General features: G+C 41.7%; 1 protein-coding gene across 1 annotated transcript in view; it reads left to right on the top strand.

Annotated features, from left to right (window-relative positions):
• Nucleotides 1-8,892: 8,892 nt before the first annotated feature.
• The window catches only part of rnf217 (ring finger protein 217), a 104,385-nt gene continuing 89,139 nt past the window's right edge, over nucleotides 8,893-24,138 (top strand). Inside the window, exon 1 of the mRNA XM_055635678.1 lies at nucleotides 8,893-10,323. Within this exon, the coding sequence (XP_055491653.1) occupies nucleotides 9,304-10,323 (1,020 nt within the window). The 5' untranslated portion in view covers nucleotides 8,893-9,303. The remainder of the gene's footprint in view (nucleotides 10,324-24,138) is intronic.

Below are 24,138 nucleotides of genomic sequence, written 5' to 3'. Positions count from 1 at the left end.
ATTATTAAAATATTAAAAAGTCTGGATACTACAATATCAAAGATCCAGCAGTTACTGTTGTCGTTGCTTTCATGTGAATGCTTAGTTAAACCCTTTGAGCTACTTGTATTCCCTTTGACAGAATACCTTTTAACATATTTCATTGTCTTGGATTTTCTGTTCTTGTGTATATAAATGACTTGATTTATTCTAACATAGGGTAAATTGAAGACTAGGATTCTCGATTTTCATAAGAATATATATATGAATTGGGTGTTTTGATCCTGTTGGGGTGATAATAGACAATTGTGGTTAGAGATTCATAGAGTGATAGAGTGTGTAAACAGGCCCTTCGGCACAATTTGTCCACACCAGCCAACATGTCCCAGCTACACTAGTCGCACCTGCCCGCATTTGGCCCATATCCCTCCAAACCTGTCCTATCCATGTACCTGTCTAACTACTACTTAAATGTTGGGATAGTCCCTGCCTCAACTACCTCATCTGACAGCTTGTTCCATACACCCACCACCCTTTGTGTGAAAAGGTTACCCCTCAGATTCCAATTAATTATTTTCCCCTTCACCTTGAACCTATGTCCTCTGGTCCTCGATTCCCCTACTATGGGCAAGATACTCTGTGCATCTACCCAATCTATTCCTCTCATGATTTTATACAACTGTTAGATCACCCCTCATCCTCCTGCAAACCAAGGAATAGATACCCAGCCTACTCAACCTCTCCCAATAGCTCACACCCTCTAGTCCTGGCAACATTCTCGTAAATCTTCTCTCAACCATTTCAAGCTTGACAATATCTTTTCTATAACATGGTGCCCAGAACTGAACACAATATTCCAAATGCAGTCTCAGCAACATCTTATACGACTGCAACATGGCCTCCCAACTTCTATATTCAATACTCAGACTGATGAAGGCCAATATGCCAAAGCCTTTTTAACCATCTTATCTACCTGTGACTCGACCTTCAAGGAACCTAGATTCCTGCTCCACAACACTCCCCAGAGGCCTACCAATCACTTTCTAGGTCCTGCCCTTATTAGACGTCCCAAAATGCAACACTTCACACTTCTCTGTAATTTACAGTTGTAATGTTGTTCATTATTGCTATCCTGTTATCTGTGATGGAATTTCTCCATCCCCACCTTCTAGTCAAAAATTTAAGTGGTCAAACCACAATCTATTTATAACCACAATTAGTAACAGGTAAAACCTGGGAGTGACGCTAAAGTTTGAAATAGGTATGATGCAATAGTATTTGCTTTACACTGTAGATTGCAATGTATAATGAGGTTGTACGCACATAATCAAATTAATTGACGAATAAGGCAAATTGTTGGCGACACTGCCCCAATCAGCCCCAATTTTCATGCAGCATTGTAATATAAACAGGTATCAAATATGTATTGATTTTGTTCCATTTGGTACACTGACTAGATTTAACTTGAAACTAACTTCAAAAATGAAAAAAATCAAAATTAAACAAAAGGGGAAACTTTTGTAAGGATAAAAATCAGTGGTAAGTGTAAACAGTGGTAACTAACAGAAGGAGACTAAAACAACAATGACAAGGTACATTGGTAAGAATGGTTGTATTGTTGGCCTAACAAAATCCCATCATGACAGCTGTGGAAATGAAATCCAGTTAATAATCTGTAATTATATCGTCATTCATAATGATGACTATAAATATTTTTGTTTTTTGTGAAACTCCATTGGGATCGCCATTGGCCTTTTGGAAAGAATGTCACTATCGTAACCTGGTTTGGCCTACATATGAGTGCGATTGACTCAAATACCCTCTAAAATGGCTAAGCAAGTCACTCAATTCAAGACCAATTCAGAATGGGCAATATATGTTTACCTTACCGGCAATATCCAGATTCTGAAACATTAAAAAAATAAGATAATTACAAAGGTAAGGAGGTGGACAATGTACACCTGAAAGTTTGGAAAACAAGATCTTAATCCGACACAAAGCTCTCTATTGAACAGCAGTGATCATTGCACTCTTTTATGCTTTGGAGATAGCGGAGCTTAATATGGGCATCAGAGTACAGCGAGGTATCACCAATGATCCCTCTGCATAATACACCAGATTTCCCAGCAGGACTTGCAAACCAAGATCAGTGACCTCTCCCACCCCAAAATCCCCACCATTGTGGCTATGATCACATTCAACCCATTCTGGTGAGTAAGCCATATTATCTACATGTCTGACACCAGAATCCCAAATCAAGCACATTACTCCAAGCTTCACTGTGACAAGATATTGCATTCAGGAGGCTCAAAAAAAGACTTCACAGATGGTCTTCCAAGCCTCTTTGAAAAAAATATAACATTCTCATTGATTTATGGTAATCCCTGGACTTTAAAGGGGCTGTCCCACTTGCATGCGATTGCGTGCATTTGGCGCGACCAACCGGAAGCAGAGTTCACGCTAAGTACGCGCTAAGTTCGTGCTAAGTACGCGCTACGTTCGCGCATGACGTCATTTACGTCATGCTTCCCAATCAGCTGGGCAGGAGGTGGGTGACTGAATTTGTGCGTCGGGCGGTGACGTCATCACGCAACGCCACGCACTAGGCATACGCCGTCAAGATGCTGCGTACGACGTCAAGACGCTGCGTACGACCGTAATGCGCCTGCATGCCGACAGGCCGTTGGCGCGCGAAGGAGCCCAGCGCGATGTAGGGACCAGCCCCACACAACTCTGCGCTTCTAAGTGGGACCAGCCCCGCGCGGCCATAAGGTGCTCATTCGCCTCAAGCGACCACAAGGTCGCATAATTTACGAGCCAAGGTCGCGTAAGTGGGCCAAGCCCTTTACTGATCAAACAGACAGAATAGCATCCAGGAAACAACTCGTACTTGGTGTCACTCCTTTAGGAATGCGTGGAGGCCAAGTGCAAAAAGGAGCATTAAAGAATCCAACAAACCCTCAAATTAAATTTTAACTTTCATAATTATTTAATATCCTTCCATTGTGATTTTTATAATAATGTCTTTCCTCTAACTTCTAAAACTGCATTCCCCTTAGCTGCAATTATATCTCTGATAACACAAATGTGAGATAAGCTCCAAATGACACATGAGATAAGATTAGTCAAGTTGATTTTATTGTCATATGCACAACTAAGGAACAGGTACACTGAAAACTCTTACCAAAATCAAGTATTAAAAACAGAACACACTCTCCTAAAATGGCTGCTCCCAATAGGCCCCCCCGACTGTATCTTCACTTCCACTTATTGGCTGGTGGGCCTCTCAATGTCAAATAGCGCTCTTTAAAACCTTGCTGCTGTCTGCTCTGCTCAGCCTCCTGGCTGGAAACTCACTGGCTCGTCTGTTGCCACAGTATTCTTTTAAAACCTCCAGCTGTCACACTGCTCTGCTCCACCCCTTGGCTGGAAAGACATTAGCTCAACTGTTCTCACTGCATTCAAAGTTCCCGCTACTGCACTGCATTGCACAGCTCAACCTCCTGTGTCCTGAGTTGAAGTGCTGTGAATGAGGGTAAATCTTGAGGCTTTGACTTGAGAGGAATTGATGAGGAGGCTGAGCAGATCTGGTGGCAAGATTACGGTACGGACTTTTTTTCTAACTTTCATCTTCAGTCCAAGTACAGTCAGGAAGCGGTATGCTCCTCCTGCAGGATGGTGGAAGCCAGGGAAACGTCCTTTGTCCCTGAGAACTACACCTGTGAAAAGTGCGTCCAACTGCAGTTCCTGACTGACCGAGTGAGTTGAACTGGAACTGCAGCTCAAGATCATCCAGGAGAATGCGAGTGTCTTGGGGAGAAGTTAACAGTGAGGTTGGCATGCCTAAGGTGCAGACAGTAAATAGATGGGTGACCATCAGGAAAGGCAGTAGGCACACAATGGCCATTCTCCTCAAAAACATCTGGATACTTTTGGGGGGTGAGGGATGACTGTGCAGTAGAAAGTGGCAGCAGCAACCAGGTCTATGGCCTAGGATAAGCTCTGTGGCAGAATGGGGCAGGGTTAAATCAGACAGGACTCAAATGATAGCAGACTCTATAGCTAGGGGGACCATCAGGAGATTCTATGGCCACAGGTGATACTCCACAATGGTGTGTTGTCTCATTGGTGCCAGTGTTCAGGATGTCTCGAAACAGCTGCAGAAAGTTATTGTCTTTAGCAAGGCATTTCACAAGGTCCTACGTGGTAGGCTAGTCTGGAAGGTTAGATCACATGGAATACAAAATGAGCTGGCCAATGGAATTCAAAAATGGCTAGGAAGCAGTCCAAGAGTAGTTGTAGAGTGTAATTGTGTAGGAAGGAACTGCAGATGCTGCTTTAAACCAACGATAGACACAAAATGCTGGAGTAACTCAGCGGGACAGGCAGCATCTCTGGATAGAAGGAATGGGTGACGTTTTGGGTTAAGACCCTTCTTCAAACTGAGTCAGAGGAGAGGGAGATACAGAGATAAGGAAGTGTAAGGTGTGAAAATGAGACAAAGGGATGAAGTTTAATGAAAATGGTGAATAGATCATTGTTAGCTAGGAGAAGGTAACAACGAAGTAACAGAGATAAAATGTAAACGAGGACAGTTAGACTGGTCAGAGAACTGGGAAGGGGGGAGGGATGAAGAGAGAGAGAAAGCGAGGGTTACTTGAAGTTAAAGAAGTCAATATTCATACTGCTGGGGTGTAAGCTTCCCAAGCAAAATATGAGGTGTTGTTCCTCCAAATTGCGCTGGGCCTCACTCTGACAATGGAGGAAGCCCAGGACAGAAAGGTTGGTGTGGGAATGGGTGTTAAAGTGTTTATCAACCAGGAGATCGGGTAGGTTTAGGCAGAATGAGCGGAGATGTTCAGCAAAACGATCGCTGAGTCTGCGCTTAGTCATGCCGATATACAGGAGTCCACACCTGGAACAGCGTATACAGTCGATGAGGTTGGACGAGGTACAAGACCTCTGCCTCGCCTTTAAAGACTGTCGGGTCCTTGGACGGAGTCGAGAGGGGTTGGTATAGGGACAGGTGTTGCAGGGAAAAGTACCTGGATGGCTTGGGTGGGAAGGGAGGAGTTCACCAAGGATTTGCGATGGGAGCTGTCTCTGCGGAAAGCAGAAAGGGGTGGAGATGGGAAGATGTGGCTAGTAGTGGGATCACTTTGAAGGTCCTGTGACCAGTGGAGTCCCACTGGAATGCGTCCTAAATTGTAAAAGGTGCATAAGAGATTTGCCAGTCTGCTACCTGGGCTTGCAAGTGAGAGTTAGAGGGAAAGATTGACAAGATTGGGACTTTTTGTTTTGGAGTGTAGGACGCTGAGCACTGTCCTGATCTGATATGTACAAGATCATGAGGGACATGGATAAAGTGGATGGTCACAGTTTTTTTCCCCCAGAGTAGACAATTCTAAAACTAGAGGCCATAGACAAGGTGAGAGGGGAGAGCTTTAAGAGGGACCTCAGGGACAATTTTTTTTTCATTCTAGAGGGTAGTCCATACTGTCCAAGGAACCTATAGGCGTGGATACAGTTAATGTCTTTTATACGATATTTGGTCAGATATATTGGATAGGAAGGGCTTGGAGGGCTAGAGGTCAAATGCAGGCAGATGGGACTAGTCCAGTATATCAACTTGGATGGCGTGAACAAAGTGGGCTGAAGGTCCCGTTTCCATGTTGTATAGTCTATAACTCTAAAATGATTAATGTTAAATCCTGCCCCACCAATACTCTCACATCAGTCTGAAGAAGTGTCTCGACCCGAAACGTTGCCTATTTCCTTCACTCCATAGATGCTGCCTCACCCGCTGAGTTTCTCCAGCATTTTTGTCTACCTTTGATTTTCCAGCATCCGCAGTTCCTTCTTAAACAAATTAGATTTTGTGGTATGTTTGGCTGCCTTCTGAAAGCCACAAATCCTTTTCTACACCAAGTCTTGGTCATAATACTCACCCCTTGCAAATGCTGATGCCAAGGTCTCTGTTCAAGCAAAGCCTATTATGTTGATGAGTCAGAAGCTAAATTAATATCAGTTCCATCCTGACAATACTCAGCAAAAGCCTTGACCATGATGGGTCTGCTTCATTTCTCATTTAAGTGATGATAGACTATTTAAGAAATTTGTCCTGGAAGGTTATTACAACCCCAATCCCTCAACCACTGTAAGGTACCCATCTAATGGTACAATTCAGTTGAAAATATTATCCAAATATTGTCAGGTTTACTCTGTAATATGCTTTTTTTTTTAAAGTGAAAACAGGGACTTAACATGAATTGTGTGACTTATTCTTCCAGCAATTTGTTTTTACTTTTGATAACAGTTGCAGAATAGCCATCAGTTCATCTGAGAAAGAGAAAGGTACATAGATCAGCAGGCTGGACAGTGCTAAAGGTTTTCACTGGAAGATTTGAATAATAGGTCTGAATATGTGCAAGGAGCACGGTCACCAGAATGTGTGTGCCAGGAGCCCAGACACCAAAAGATCTAAACAAGTGTGAGAGGCATAGGCATGAATTGGCGCACGAGGCATATACAGTGCCCTCCACAATGTTTGGCACAAAGACCCATCATTTATTTATTTGCCTCTGTGCTCCACAATTTGAGATTTGTAATAGAAAAAAAAAATCACATGTGGTTAAAGTGCACATTCTCAGATTTTAATAAAGGCCATTTTTACACGTTTTGGTTTCACCATGTAGAAATTACAGAAGTGTTTATACATAGTCCCCCCATTTTAGGGCACCATATTGTTTGGGACACAGCAATGTCAAGTAAATGAAAGTAGTCATGTTTAGGATTGTGTTGCATATCCTTTGCATGCAATGACTGCTTGAAGTCTGTGATTCATGGGCATCACCAGTTGCTAGGTGTCATCTTTGGTGATGCTCTGCCAGGCCTGTATTGCTTATGCTTGTTTTGGGGGCTAGTCCCCTTGAGTTTTCTCTTCAGCATATAAAAGGCATGCTCAAATGCATTCAAATCGGGTGATTTACCACTTTTTAGCTTTGAAAATCTCCTTTGTTTAGCAGTATGTTTGGGATCATTGTCCTGCTGCAGAATGAACTGCCGGCCAATGAGTTTTGAGGCATGTGTTTGATCTTGAGCAGATAAGGTGTCTATACACTTCAGATTTCATTATGCTACTAAAATGAAGGGATTAATAGTAACATTAGCAAATTTGCAGATGACACAATGCTGGATGACAGTGTGAACTATGAGGAGGATGCTATGAGGATGCAGGATGACTTAGACAGGTTGGGTGAGTGGGCAGATGCAGTTTAATGTGGATAAATGTGAGGATATCCACTTTCGTGACAAAAACAGGAAGGCAGATTTTTATCTGAATGGTCTCAAGTTGGGAAAAGTGGAAGTACAACGAGATCTGAGGGGTCCTTGTTCATCAGTTACTGAAAGCAAGCATGCAGGTACTGGAGGCAGTAAAGAAAGCAAATGGCATGTTGGCCTTCAGAACAAGAGGAGTTGAGTATAAGAGCAAAGAGGTCCTTCTGCAGTCGTACAGGGCCCTACTGAGACCACACCTAGAGTATTGTGTGCAGTTTTGGTCTCCCAATTTCAGGAAGGACATTCTTGTTATTGAGAGAGTAGAGCGTAGGTTCACAAGGTTAATTCCTGGGATGACATGACTGCTGCATGTTGATAGAATGGAGCGGCTGGGCTTGTATACTCTGGAATTTAGAAGGATGAGAGGGCATCTTATTGAAACATGTAAGATTATTAAGGACTTGGAAACACTAGAGGCAGGAAACATGTTCCCGATGTTGGGGGAGTCCAGAGACAGGGGTCACACTTTTTCACACAGAGTTGTGAATCTGTGGAATTCTCTGCCTCAGAGGGCGCGGTGGAGGCTGGTTCTCTGGATGCTTTCAAGAGAGAGCTAGGCAGATCTCTTAAAGATAGCAGAATCAGTGGATATGGGGAGTAGGCAGGAATGGGGTAATGATTATGATCAGCATGATCACGTTGAATGGCGATGCTTGCTCGAAGGGCCAAATAGCCTACTCCTTCACCTATTGTCTGCCATCAGCAGTTGTATCATCAATGAAGATAAGTGAGCCAGTACCATGTTTCACAGATGAGATAATTGAAGCAGTCCTCATAGATTGCAGATTGCAGCTTCTTCCAAGATATAATTTAAAGTGACTCCTCCAGCACCGTTGTGAATGGTTTGTGTTCAGATAAAGACCATTTAATTTTGACATTATTATTTATTCTGTATTGTGACCTTGTTTTTTGCTGTGCAATTACTGTCCCCCTCTCTTTCGTGCTGTTTATCCCATATTGCCCTGTTGGTTTGACCTTTCTAAAACCCTAAATTCCTTATTTCCTTATCCCCCATCTCTTGCACTTTCATCTTCCATTCCTGACTCCAATCCCATAGGCACAGATCGAATCCTTATTTAAATTATCATCTTTCCCACACTTGTATTTTCTACCTTGTCACTTTGCAGATTGTTCTGCCCCATGCCTTTTTCAGTTGCAACCAAAAATACCAAATACCAATTTATCAAGTCCTGGTCTGCAGAATGGAGATCTTCTGAGCTTGGTAAAATTTGCTATACATATTTCTTGCTTCTTTGCTAAATTGCCTTTTCATCTACATATGGAGGAGCAAGTGTCCTGGAACTTTTAGAGACATGGACGCCCTGGAAGTTTTCCAGTGCACTTTTCATTTTAGGTGCATTTTTTATTTTGCCTGTCAATTACATTTGTATGTTAGGAGAAACTTTAATTCCCTTCTTCCATTTACTTGCAAAATACTTGTAAGCCGGCCTACAAAACCTTTTCATTGATCCAATAACCATTAGTGTAAAACTTTTTTAATATATCTTCTTTGGGGATAACTTTATTCCAAGAATTCTGACTCTTGACTCTCTTGACTCTTGACTTGGTTATTTTTTGGGAGGCGTTCTGATTCCCCAGTCTTCTGATATTTACGGCAACAACGCGTACGCATTTCTTATGGGGATTACAGTAGCGCCGAACAGCTGAATCGATCCGACTTTGTTGTGAAAGTATGAATCTAGGAAATAGCCTGCACTGTAATACATGGGAAGCTCCCGGTTTGTGCAATCGTGCCGAATCTGCCCTTTCGTAAATCGGTGCGGGATTGGAGTGTGTTCTGGGAATGAATATTCCTGGAAGAGGAAAAACGACGTTGCTGAAATCTTGCATTTAAAAGGCTTGATTTTCAATTCCTCCTCCTTTAAAATGAAGTGAACGAGTGAATGTTTTCGGTGGCGATCGTGAAAATAGGGGGAGTGGGACCCGGAAGCAGATGCAGGACTAAGCTTGTTTCGATCTGTGCCTATGGGATTGGAGTCAGGAATGGAAGATGAAAGTGCAAGAGATGGGGGAGACATGCTTACGTCCAGCGAGGATGAAGATGCGGCCGAGAACGTGCGGGCCACGGAACTTCCACCCCGTGGAGTGGAAAGCCCCGACGTTGCAGCCGGCCGGCAGCACAGGGAGGAGCATTCCACCCGGCTGGAGCCCGAGCACGGCTCCTGTTCGCCGCCCGCCAACCTACACAGCAACGAGCAGCGTCCGGCCGGGCTGCAGCTTTGCCCCGTACCCGCTGTCCTGCACAGCAACGAGCGGCGTCCCACAGGGCTGCAGCCTTGCAATCCGCCAGCCGACCTGCACGGCAACGAGCGGCGTCCCTCCGGGCTGGAGCCTTGCCCCGCTGACTTGCACAGCAACGAGCAGCGTCCGGCCGGGCTGGAGCCTTGTCCCGCTGACTTGCACAGCAACGAACAGCGTCCGGCCGGGCTGGAGCCTTGCCCCGCAGCCGCCGACGAGCACAACACCGAGCAGCGTCCCAGCCGCCTGGCTCACGGGCTCCAGCCTTGCCCGCCGTCTGCTGATCAGCAGCAGCAGCGTCCCGCCGGACTCGAACCCTGCCCGGAGCACGGGAGCCAAGAGAACAATGAGGACTGTGCTCGCGTGGCCGCCCAGCAGGGACGGCCGGGGTCGGAGCTCTCGCAACACGTTTATTGCACTGTCTACTGTGTGGAAAACGAGAATCACCGGAGCTATGCACTAAAGGACGAAGGCGAGCAGACCAATTACCCTTCTGAATCAGGCCGATCCACACCGACCGCCCTCGGTCGCCAGACGCCAACAACTTTAAGACTTTCCATCACGGAACCCTTCAACATCTCCCAGCAAATCGACATTAATTCATTGGGAAACCTTTACTTCGGAGAGTATACACAGTTGATTATTTTGACCTGTCGAGTTTGCATGGATGATAAACCCATCCGACCGCTTCCTTGTTGCAAGAAGGCTGTATGTGAAGAATGTTTGAAGAGATATCTCAGCAATCAGGTAATCTCAACCCCTCTTCTAGGAATAGGAATTTCTGGGGTTCTCTTTAGAGCAGATAATGCAAGGATAATGCCATGGTCCTGATTAATCTGCCTTGGAAGTGTTTGATAGCTGAGGTTTTAGTTAGTTCTGATTCTTGCAGGGGATCTTGTTCCATGGCTATCTCTTCAACACCCATAAAATCCATCGTTATTGGCTTCTTGGTCGTGCTCTTGATTTTCAATGCCTAGTAAAAAAAATATTTTAATACATGGAAAAAATTGAACACGTGGTCGTTGGAGACGCTTAAATCCCTCCAGTTTAAATTCCATTTGGAATATTTTGGAGGACCAGGAAACCAAGACCTTCCAACATTTGGGAATGTTGGGGATTTATGGCTGTATTCTAAGTGAAAAAATATCTTCTTCACAACCATTCCTACCAGTAACGTAAAATCTATGACTCTGAAGTATAAAACAAAACAAATTATTGGAGGAAACAACATCTGGGGAGGGAATGGATAGAGGAAGTTTTATGTCAGAATTACTGCATCTGCAGTCAGTTTATCTCCAATCTATGGCCTTTAGCATTTGAACCCTCACCCAAGCTAAACAACCCCTTCCTATTTTATCAAAATGTATCTCAATTAAGTTCCCTCAGAGTTTTTCTGTGCTACAGACAACGATCACAGTATGTCCTGTCCATCAAAAGTTTCAGATTGCCAACATCTATACTTATCCCTAGTCCTTACCTTTCACCCCATCAGCCGTCACAAACAAAACATAATGCTCAGACATTTTCGCCACCTCCAACGGGATCCCACCACGAGTCACATCTTCCCATCTCCATCCCTTTCAGTTTCCACGGAGACCGTTTCCTCTGCAATTCCCTGGTTAACTCTTCCCTTCCCACCCAAACCACCCCCTCCCCAAGTACCTTCCCCTGCAACCGCAGAAGATGCAACACCCGTCCCTATACCACCTTCCATGACGATATCCAGGGACCCCATCCCGACAGTCCTTTCAGGTTAGGCAGAGGTTCACTAGCACCTCCTCCAACCTCGTGTACTGTATCCGTTGTTCAAGTTGTGGAGTCTTAAACATTGGTGAAACCAAACGTAGACTGGCGATCGTTTCGTTGAACACCTTCACTCCGTCTGCTTGGACCTACTTGATCTCCTGGTTGCTAAACACTTTTTAATTCCCCTTCCTATTCCCACACTGACCTTACTGTCCTTAGCTTCCTCCATTGTCAGAGTGAGGTTAAATGCAAATTGGAGGAACAGCATCTCATATTTTTCTTGGGCAGTTTACAACCCAGGGGTATGAATATTGATATATTTAACTTCAAGTAACCCCTGCATTCCCTCTCACTCCATCCCTCCCCCACCCAAGTCACATCGATCTCACCTAGCTATGGCTAACAATGGCATCTATCGTTTCCCTTTCCCAGTACTTTCAGCCTGAAGAAGCGTCACCCATTCCTTCTCTCCAGAGATGCTGCCTGTCCCGCAGAGTTACTCCAGCATTTTTTGTCTATCTTTGGTTTAAACCAGCATCTGTAGTTCCTTTCTGCACATCTATACTTATTTGCTCCTCTGCAAACACTTCTGTGCTGCAATACTTTTTCTGTGGTATGATGAGCAGAACTGTACACGGTACCAAAGTGCAGCTTATTTTTATGCCTTAGCTGATGGAAGAAGGCCTGTCATATGTCTTTTTTCACTCCCTTATCTACCTGTACAGCTGCATTTGAAGATGAATGGTCATTTGCATCAAGGTCCCTCTGTTTGTGAACATATCTTGATATCCTCTCATTGCCATGTTACATTACATCAAGCTTCTCTGGGTTAAATATAATTTGTCACTTTTTTCCACAGATGACCAGATCATCAGTATCTTCTGATAACAAAAGCTTTCCTCTCTGTCAACACCATCTGATTAATTACATTTAAATTCCATTTAAGAAGTACTTCCTATGTTATTCTAAAAGCAAAATACTTCAGAGGCTGAAATTTTGAAATATAAACAGTCAATTCTAAAGTATTCGGAAGAGTATTGTCTGGATTTTCTGTTTCTACTTTCTATTTTGTTTGCGTACATTTGGGAGTGTTGCAAAATGATTTCAGTGCTTTTGTCACTAATGAAACGGGCAGGTTGTTTCTATTTATCAGATTAAGATGAATTGAGGGGAGTTTGCTCCAAGCAAACACTTGATTACTGAGGTCAGTCAACGATGAGTGATGTATTTGATTTTAAAATGGTAATATCATGATATTCTGTGTTTATTTTTCTGACAGTTAACGATTGAATTATACATTGAGGCAACTTAAAAATATTTTATTAAATCAATGTCCTTGTGCATTTGCATAATAAAATAGGAACTTGGATCATGCTGTTAGTATTAATACCAGAAATATAAAGGCAAACATTTTTTTTCATAGAAATTGATTGATTTTTGAGTCTTGTGGCTTGAAGCTCAGATAGGGTGGATGTGGAGAGGATGTTTCCACTTGTGGGAGAGTCTAGGACTAGAGATCATAGAATTAAAGGATATTCCTTTAGGAAGGAGATGAGGAGGAATTTCTTTAGTCAGAGGATGGTGAATCTGTGGAATTCTTTGCCACGGAAGGCGGTGGAGGCTATCAATAGATATTTTTAACGGGGTTATGGGGAGAAGGCAGGAGAATGGCGGAGTAGACTTGATGGGCCAAATGGCTTAATTCCTCTCCTATCCCTTATGACCATATGTACAACAATTATGTGAGTTACAAATTAACTCCAGCATGAAACTGGGTAGTCATTTTGCAATATAATGTAGATTTCTGCCTTTGTTGGTCATGTAGATTTCTGCCTTTGTTGGTCATGTTGCTGTATTGAGTGTCTAGTTATGATGTATTAAAATCCTGGAAACTAGACTTGTTTGTGAGTGAGCAAAATGTGATTTGCTTTGGAACACTGAAAGTAAATGATTATGTGAATGTAATTAATTGACCAGACCCTATCAAAAGAACATTGTTTCACATGGAATCAATCGAGCAGGGAAAAAAAGATCATTTGGTCCATCAAATCCAAACTATTTTTCTGGAGCATTCAGTTCCATCTCACTTCCAATCTCGTGGCCCTGCAAATTTATTTTTGCTAATTGCAAATTTGTTGCCAATTTTTCTTTATCAAACGTGACACTCTCTATCTACCTTAATCTCACATAGAAACATAGAAAATAGGTGCAGTAGTAGGCCATTCGGCCCTTTAAGCCTGCACCACCATTCAATATGATCATGGCTAATCATCCAACTCAGTATCCCGTACCTGCCTTCTCTCCATACCCCCTGATCCCTTTAGCCACAAGGGCCACATCTTAAATAACTCCTTCTTAAATATAGCCAATGAACTGGCCTCAACTACTTTCTGTGGCAGCGAATTCCACAGATTCACCACTCTGTGTGAATTTTTTTTTCTCATCTCGGTCCTAAAAGACTTCTCCCCCCCCCCCCCCCCCCCCCTTATCCTTAAACTGTGACCCCGTGTTCTGGACTTCCCCAACATCAGGGACAATCTTCCTGCATCTAGCCTGTCCAACCCCTTAAGAATTTTGTAAGTTTCTATAAGATCCCCCCTCAATCTTCTAAACCCTAGCGAGTACAAGCCGAGTCTATCCAGTCTTTCTTCATATGAAAGTCCTGCCATCCCAGGAATCAGTCTGGTGAACCTTCTCTGTACTCCCACTATGGCAAGAATGTCTTTCCTCAGATTAGGAGACCAAAACTATACGCAAAACTCCAGGTGTGGTCTCACCAAGGCCCTGTACTAATGCAGTAGAACCTCCCTGCTCCTATACTCAAATCCTTGTGCTATGAATGCTAACATACCATTCGCTTTCTTCACTGCCTGCTGCACCTACATGCCTACGTTCAATGACTGGTGTACTATGACACCCAGGTCTCGTTGCATCTCCCCTTTTCCTAATCGGCCACCATTCAGATAATAGTCTACTTTCCTATTTTTGCCACCAAGGTGGATAACCTCACATTTATCCACATTGTACTGCATCTGCCATGCATTTGCCCACTCACCCAGCCTATCCAAGTCAACTTGCAGCCTCCTAGCATCCTCACAGCTAACACTTAGCTAACACCCCCCAGCTAAGTGTCATCCGCAAACTTGGAGAAGTTGCATTCAATTCCCTCGTCCAAATCATTAATATATATTGTAAATAGCTGGTGTCCCAGCACTGAGCCTTGCGGTACCCCACTAGTCACTGCCTGCCATTCTGAAAAGGACCCGTTTACTCCTACTCATTGCTTCCTGTCTGCCAGCCAGTTCTCCATCCACATCAATACTGAACCCCCAATATCGTGTGCTTTAAGCGTGCATACTAATCTCTTATGTGGGACCTTGTCGAAAGCCTTCTGAAAGTCCAGATATAACACATCCACTGGTTCTCCCTTATCCACTCTACTAGTTGCATCCTCGAAAAATTCTATAAGATTCATCAGACATGATTTACCTTTCATAAATCCATGCTGACTTTGTCCAATGAATTCACCACTTTCCAAATGTGCTGCTATCCTATCTTTAATGACTGACTCTAGATTTTCCCCACTACTGATGTTATCCTAACTGGTCTGTTGTTAATAAGCATTTAATCTTGTTAATAAGCATTTCTATATGGTAAATTGTAAAATATCTTTAACATCCATGTTGACACTATCTTCTACATTCTGCTAAATACCCTTCATTCAAAAAAATATTTGGTCAACTATGATCTGATACCAATCCTTGCTGCTTAATTACTTAAGTTTCTTGTTAATTTTTCCCCCTAATTTAGAGAAATTATTATTATGTTAATGCCTTCTGCTGCCTCCATCGCCACTTCATGCAGAGCAAGCAACTTGTACAGTCTAAGCACAACCAACCTTGCCAGTGTATGCTATTTATTACTTTTCACCTCTTCCATTGCTCTTCCTTTTTCCCTTATGCTGTTAAGTTTATCAGGGACACTTCCTGAGGGAAAATTGATATAGAGTATTACAGTGTGGAAATAGGCCTTTCGGCTCAACTTACCCACACCAGCCAACATGTCCCAGCTACACTAGTCCCACATGCCTGCGCCTGGTCCATATCCCTCCAAACTTGTCCTATCCATGTACCTGTCTAACTGCTTCTTAAACGTTAGGATAGTCCCAGCCTCAACTACCTACTCTGGCAACTTGTTCCATACACCCACCACCCTTTGTGAAAAGGTTACCCCTCAGATTCCTATTTAATCTTTTCCCCTTCCCCTTCATCTGGTCCTTGAGCAAGAGATTCTGTGCATCTACCCGATCTATTCCTCTCATGATTTTATACACCTCAATAAGATCACCCCTCATCCTCCTGCGCTCCAAGGAATAGAGACCCAGCCTACTCATCCTCTCCATGTAGCTCAGACCCTCTAGCCCTGGCAACATCCTCGTAAATCTTCCCTGAACCCTTTCAAGCTTGACAATATCTTTCCTATAACATATTGGTTCACTTAATCTGCCAGTGGATTTGTAGTAAGGTTGATATATTGCCGTTGTTTTGAGGTGCATGCTGTAAATGTCTAACTCGCAGAAATACATAGGTGGGCAGAGATCATTGCTGCTTGATACACAATAAGTTTTGAGCGAGTTTGAGATTGTGATCCTAGGCCTTTTTGTGAATTTGGTTATAATGGTGAATTAAGTAATCGATACCTGCCCTTTCTGAGAGGTGGTTCTTAAAATATAGGAAGTGGCCCACATTTTCCAAGGTTGTTCTGTTGTTTTGTTATTTTGTTGGAGGGAAGTGCACAGTTGGGGAATGTTCATAAAGGTCATTTGTTTTCAGGATGTTCAGTATAAGACGTATGCTTTAGTGAATGAGTCATGATGACAAGAAGATCAGCGAGCATATCTACATATTTGTAAGCGTCATTGACATAATGCCGCTCAACAACTGAAGTTGGGCAAGGTTGATTCTAGGATGGGTGATGTAAGTTGAACAGTAATTCCATTAATTTGTCGATTAGTTCTATCCCTGTGGGATTGGGGGTGGAATGTACAACAGCATGGTGAGAAAAATAAAAGGAAGTTATTGTAGCAATGGCACAGCCTTGCTTGAAATGTGTGTTTTTACTGAGATTGGCTTTGTTGTGGCCCTATAGATTAGGATAAGCAAACAAACATCAGCTTCCTCTTGCGGGCCACTGTCCCCAGCCCTAATTATACGTTGTCATTGGGCTGCTCATTATTTGTTCACATGCCTGCCTCCAGACTACCAAAGCAGATATTCTAAATTCTGTCATGAAAGAAATCATCAGAGGAAAAGATTGAAGGATGTTCCCAGAGCTGCTTTGAAAGGTGCATCTCCACATAGAATATATCTTGGGAATCCTCATGGGACTACACGGCCTACGACTGTGCAAAGTGGTGAAGCAGTTTTTGGGATGGCACAGCATAATTTGAATCCATGCGCACAGGGAGAGTAATTGGCAGGAGGCCACCACCTACCAAACTACCCATTTTCCCATCCCACCAACCCCTTCTATATTGATCTCATTAGTCAACATAGCATTTGAGCGAAGGTGAGTCGTCTTTGTTCTTGAGGGAATACCTAAGACTAAGAGGGAGTAAACACTGACACAAAGTGCTCAATAAAACCCACACTTTATCTCTAATTATTATTTATATGCCAGTGAAAGATTTTCAAATTATTTTCTTATTTTAACTGTGTGGACTTGCTGCAGATCAAATGCGCAAATTTAATTTAATCTGTAGAACTGCACTTTATGCAATAACATTGATATTTGTACAAAACCGTTATAACTATCTTTTAAAAAGTAGAATTCAAACTAATATCTTTACCCTAGCCTCAAAAGTGTACAAAGTTGATACATAATGCAATTTTCAAAAGTTAGGAAGCATAAATGTTTGTGTTGGTGTTTATCCTTTAAATATAATTGCTGAAGTAATATTCTACAATGGTATCTTGTTTATACTAAAGACAAATACTGCATTCTATTGTCCTTCAATATAATAACTGTGAAACTGATATGTGTCAAGTACAAAATGTTAAGTGACCTAATGGCCAGAATATGTTGCCAGTGGCAATCTATCTCACTTCCTGTTGTAAGGACTTCTGCCAGTGTTACTTGATCTCCAAATAGTCTTGATCTCCGCTCTATGATCTTTGGTCTTGATCCTAAATGACAAAAGTATACCTGGCAAAAGAGCCATGCTCTATGTAATGCCTTCAGGTTGTGTGATGTGGGGTGGGGGAGTGGGTTGTGACTTGCGGTTGGTGCTGACAGAATAATCCTCTTGAAGTAGTTGAAAATATCTTTGACAGCCAGCTAAGAAGACAGCGTAGCTGGCAGTCAATACATCAAACCTCTAAATTGTTCTGCATTTCCAAAAATTATTGAGGAACATTCGGGAACAATAAACTGAAGAATTAATGATGGTTTAAAACTAAAATATTAAAACAGAACAATTTAACGTGGGATGATGTGCAATTACCTAATTTGATGAAAAACATATTTCAATGATGTACGATTGCAGAGATCTTGGATGAAGAGCGATCTGTATGTCCAAGTCAATGACTCACAAAAAGCTGGAATACAGGTACAGCAATTGATTAGGAAAACCAGAAGAATTATTATTATTGCAGGGAGAATTGAATGCAAACCTAGGAGCTTATGCACCTGTATATCTTCTTCATAGATCGTCCCTTCGGATTAAGGAAGATGTGATCCCACATTAGTTTTGTGTGTTCTGATGTAGATCATGAGGTTGATGTGGGAATCGTAGGTGAGGCAGATGGTAGTCAATCGGGTGGGTGGTTTGAGAGCACATGCGCTCCTTCCTGTATTGAGGTCCTCTGGGTGCTGCAGAGAAATAGCTTTGAGGTTTTCAATGGCAGACCAAATGCTTTTTAATCATCTTGAGTGATCATGGACAAAGTGATTCCCTGGGAGCTGTGTAGATATTGCAATTTTTCAAGAAAGCGTCTTGGAATCTTTCCTCTCCTTACCTGGTAATTTCTTCCCATGACAGAACAGGGAATAGAATGTCTGTTTTTTAGGAATATGGCCTCGCACATGTAAACGGAAACGCTTATCTAACATAAGCAAGTGAATTATGAGATCAACATTGGATGTTGGCATAGGAGTGTACACTGTACACTGATTTGTCTTCTCGTGAATTTGGAGGATTTTATGTAGTCAGCAACGATTATATTTTTCCAGTGCCGAGGTATGCCTGCCATGTTGGACCAGGTCTCAGCAATGCATATAGAAGGGCAGCGTTCACTGCTGTCTATAAACCATTCATTGTTTGCCAAATCTGAGGTCTTGATCTCTAATTCTTCATTTCCTCAACCATGGACTGTACGGTGCATAAAAGACAGCAGTGGGTTTCATCATCAGTGTCCTCCTTTACCAAAAGGTTGCTCCTCAGCTATGGAAGTGGTTCACATTTTCCAGAATCTCACTGTGACCTTCTATTGTCAGAGGACATTGTGGTGAAGTTGGGACAGGTTGCACCTTTTGTATTGCAGATGTTGTGCTTCAGTGAAAGTCCCAGGTGGACAGTGTACAACTATACAGTACAGTTTGGTCTTCCGTTTTAATGAAGGATGTTAGTGAATTAGATGTAGCTCAGAAAAGATCGATCTAACCTCTGGAATGGGTGGATTGTCTTATGATGAAAGGTTGCATAGCCCAGGTTTGTATCTGCTGGAGTTTATAAACATGTGCAGATTTATAATACAATAATACTTTATTAGCCAAGTATGTTTTGCAACATATGAGGAATTTTGGTGAAATATGTAAAATCAGTAAGGATCTTGACAGGATTGATGTGGAGCAGATGTTTCCTCTTATGAGCTTAGAACTAGGGGTCAATCGTTTTTTCTTTGGAACTCTTGCTCAAAGAAGTAGAGACTTCAAGAACCAAGAGAGTTCCAACAAGTTTATTGTCGTGTGTCCCAAAATGAAACATTGAAATTCTTACTTGCAGCAACACAACCAAACATAGTACTCTGTAAACACCATAATAAACAAAGAAGGTTCATTTATGCAGTAAACCGTTCACAATATGGGGGAGGGGGGCGGGGGTGTGTGCAACGGGTGCCTCGGTCCACTATAACCAAAATCTGCTGTATAAAGGTCTGTTATTGCAAGCGTTTACTGTATAATAAATACAGAAACAATGGCCCCAAGTCAATGTAACTCTGAGCTTATTTGGAAATTGTACTATTAAATAGCCTGGTTGTCATAGGGAAAAAGCTTCTCTTGTACCTTGCATGTTACAGTTTTACGGTTCCTATACCACCTTCCTAATAGCAGGAATGAAAGAAAGTGCAGGCCGGGTGGTGTGGCTCTCTGATGCTGGCTGCCTTTTTGAGACAGCAAATCCTGGAGATCCCTTCGATGGTGAGGAGATCAGTATCTGTGGTGGAGTGGGCAGTGTTCACTATATTTTGCAACCTTCTTCGTTCCTGGGTGTTCAAGATGCCAAACCAGGCAACTTTATATCTTTAAAGCGGAGATAGATAAATCCTTGATTTAGTGAGGAGATGGTGGTAACCAGAGATGGGCCAGAGTGCAGAAGTGAAGTCACAAGCAGACCAGTCACAATCTTATTAAATAGCGGAGGTTTCAGAGCCTATTCCTGTTCATAATTCTTATGTTTATATAAACAAGCTTTGTTCTTTCTTTAGGGGTTTAATTGGATTGGTTCCTGAATGTTTTATTCTTAAGCATTTAACCATGCCATAAATGAAAGCTAAGTTAAAGGTAAAAGTAACTGCAAAAAAGCAATGTCAAATCCTTTAGCCTTCTATACATATTTGAGAGTTTCCCCTAACAGGAATAATTAAACATACTTGGAAAAATAGGTTGGATGGGTTGACCCAATGCCATGTACAAAATGGTGAGCTGGTTTAATACTCCAAATTTCGAGAAGATGTTTCCAACTCTGTGCTTCCTAACAAGGATAGAATGTATCGAGATTATCTTAAAGATTTTTATAAAGTATTTTTACTCACAAAATTCTAAGATTATGGCGCTTACGACCGCAAGAAATATTACAGGCATTGTTGCAATAATGGGAGATTTACATCAGGAACAAAGAAATAAATAATGTGTGACTAGGATTTGATGAAGGGTTATATGTTGAGCTCAGGTGGAGCATAAAAATGTCTAAAGAAGTGTCTCGGCCCAAAACGTCACCCATTCCTTCTCTCCAGAGATGCTGCCTGTCCCACCGAGTTATTGCAGCATTTGTGTCTTCGGTGTAAACCAGCATCTGCATTTCCTTCCTTAACATAAAGATTGCTCAAATTACTTGTACCAATTAGCTGGTTTCTGTGCTAGAAATTCTATGTAATTCCCATCGATAAAGCTAGAACTCGCAAACAAATCTTAATTTTGGGCCCCATATCTGAAGAATAATGTGCTGGCTCTGGAGAGGAGGAGGTTTACGAGAATGATCGCAGGAATGAGTAAGTTAACATATGATTAGCGTTTGATGGCGCTATACTCGCGGGAGTTCAGAAGAATGAGGGGGGACCTCATTGAAACTTACTGAATAGTGAAAGGCCTGGACAGAGAGAATGTGGAGAGGATGTTTCCACTAGTGCGAGAGTCTAGGACCAAAGGTCTTGGCCTCCGAATAAAAAGACACTAAATAAAAGGAAGGAGATGAGGAGGAATTTAGTCGGAGGGTGATGAATCTGTGGAATTCATTGCCACAGAAGGATGTGGAGGCCAATGGATATTTTTACGGTAGAGGTCGATAGATTCTTGATAACGATGGGTGTCTGTGGTTATGGGGAGAAGGGAGGAGAATGGAGTTGAGAGGGAAAGATAGATCAGCCATGATTGAATGGCAGGGTAGACTTGATGGGCCAAATGGCCTAATTCTGCTCCTATCACGTGAACTTATTAAAAAGACATAATTAGAACACAAAATAAGTTTCTAAGCGAATTGTAATTGTACTTGCATGCCCGTTTTGTTTTATGGCCCAATTTAGCAATTTATTTGCTTTTATCATAATCTGTTGACTGATTTGCTTTTCAGAAATATGCAAATATCCAAGTCTTGCACCTGTTTCCCAGTTCCAAACTATCATTGCACAGTGTATTACATTTCATTTGGTAGTTGGTTAGAAATGACATTCAAATGGGTCTCTATATAAAATTAATTTTGTTGACATCCAGTTGTTGAATAAACTCAATCTACCACCAAAAGCAAAGGTCTGGAACATGATTAGTGAATTATTATTTTCATATGGTTAATGAGCAGTCTATTGAAGTTAGAAATTACTCCATGTTTTTTTTGTTCTGTTATCAAACATGTGGAAACGTATGTGCATCAGAGGAACACATTCTTAATGACCCTGATGTATTTTCATGAAACATTACAATATAGATGGATGGATCTCTCATCTATCTGCCTCCGTTTGATTTCTTCTCCTGGAGGTGGACCATGTTTACGGTTTAAATTTCAGGACAATGATCCGACAGTGCTCCAGTTCTGATTACAAAATATGTATGACCTCAAAATCTCACAGGCAAGCTGCAGTTTCCAGTGATGCAGTACGGATAGAACACAGAAATCGTAAAGGATTCTGAGAACTTTGCCAAATGCTCTTAAATTTTATTACCAGCTTGACATCAGCACACTTTTCACGGTGGCAATTGACTGGCAATGAGTTGGACTATCTAATTTGTACTCTGCTGAAGTTAGACATTGCAGATGACTTTTAACTAAAATAATTTTGTTCGGCAGTAAAGATGTACCTTATCCTTGTAAAATGTAGTTCAACATATCTAGTTATTTTTCTTATTAGTTCTTAACGATAACGTTGCAGATTATTCGATCTAGCTTGTATGTTCTAGGGACATAATTGAAACTATTATTTGGTAGATTTGCACCTAATACAAAATGGTGACACATGTGCCAATACTATGCCACAATATCAATTTGCACTTGCACAGTATCCTGTGTTATTTATAGTTGCTTCAGTAGGCCATTTGGCCCTTCGAGCCAGCACTGCCATTCAATGTGATCATGGCTGATCATAAGTAGGTTATAGTAGAGGCAGACTATGAGAGGTCATATAAGAGGAGCATTATAGAAGGGCGATAAAATAAATTGTAGTATATTGATCCTAGCCAGTTAAATGAAAGGGAAGAAATTAGTTCACACAGAAGTTAAATTATTCCACAATCGTGGTAGGACATTTTTCTCTCTTGCACTCGAGGTGTCTGCTTTTTGAAGTTGTTGGAAAAATGTTGTTTATGTTTCATTATCTATGCAAGAGGCACAGCATGTTCCGTTTCACCTTCCATGCTGACAGTGCAATATCACGACTGCTCAAAAGATACATTGGACTTGAAATTTTGGTTGCTAATTGATTGTCCAAACTGTTCAGTGTGTTGACCTGGAAGCACATGCTTATTTCAAGACAGAAGAAGACCACCTGGCACATGGGGTCAAGTCCAGATAATCTCCATACATTGCTCATGTGAATAATAAACATGGTGCTTATTTTGAGGTCCATGTGGAGGACTGGAATGTCTTGCAGCAGTTGGTACTATATGTGCTTGTTGAAAAAGCATGTCTGCAATGTTCTTAGACATAGAAAATATATTGTCAGTATATGAAACCAGCAGAGCATCTCTTGATCTCATAGACGAGCCACATCCCAATCAATAAAATAAAACACAAAGTGTTGGAGTAACTCAGTGGGTCGGGCAACATCTTGGAGGAAGTGGATAGGTGACATTTTGGGTTTGAACTCTTCTTCATTCTTGAAATGTTGCCTATCTATTTATTCCATTGATGCTGCCTGACCCACTGAGTTACTCCAGTGCTTTGTGTTTTGCTCAAGATTCCAGCATCTGCAGTTCCTCGAGTGATCAATAAATTAAATTGGAAGCACATTATCAGTTTATGTTTGTAACCCTAATATTGATGTTTGTGAACCTAATATTGAGCAGGTTTGACAGGTTCTCTGTGCAAGCCACAGGCCAAGAGTTTGGTGGGGCAGGGCATGCTGACAAACTTACTCATGCACAATAGGTCTATTATATTTTCCTGCACTACTGGTATGCCAGCAGAAGTGACACAGCAAAGATAATGAGGTGTTTGCGATTTAGTGAATCATGGGACAAAATTGTTGTTAATCACAGGTAAGAGGAATATGTAGAAGGGCTTTTAAGATTAGATAAATGCACTTTCAAATCTGATATGATAAAAGATAGATTGTGTTGAGCGAGAGGTAAAAAGAAAAGAATGTCAAAAAATAATTAATGACCATAAGATGTAACATTTGTAAAATCTTAAACAACAATGCAGAAGAGAAATTAAAAGATTCAATGCTTAGAATTGTTTATTTCTGGAGCAGAAAGGCTGAATGGTGATAGTTAAGAATTACCACATAAACAATGAAGGTATGCACACAAATTAGAGTCAAGAGTGTTTTATTGTCATATGTCCCAGATAGAACAATGAAATTCTTACTTGCTGCAGCACAACAGAATATGTAAATACAGTACACTGTAAATATGATAAATGAGAGAAAATTCAGTGTAACTCACAAGTACACACACACACACACACACTCAAAAAAACAAACTACTAGTGCAATATAATAATAATAATAATAATAATAATAATAATAATAATAATAATAATAATAGTCTATTGAATCAGAGCTTAATAATAATAATAAGGGAGAAGTCTATTGAAGGACATAAGAGCTTTTTTGAGCGGTGTAGAGTGTGTGGCCAGGATGGTGTGGGTATCTGATGATTCTGTATATC

Source organism: Leucoraja erinacea, chromosome 5 (genome assembly GCF_028641065.1).
Source record: "Leucoraja erinacea ecotype New England chromosome 5, Leri_hhj_1, whole genome shotgun sequence".
Classification (NCBI taxonomy): Eukaryota; Metazoa; Chordata; class Chondrichthyes; order Rajiformes; family Rajidae; genus Leucoraja; species Leucoraja erinaceus.
This window is presented reverse-complemented; position numbering and strand designations above follow the sequence as displayed.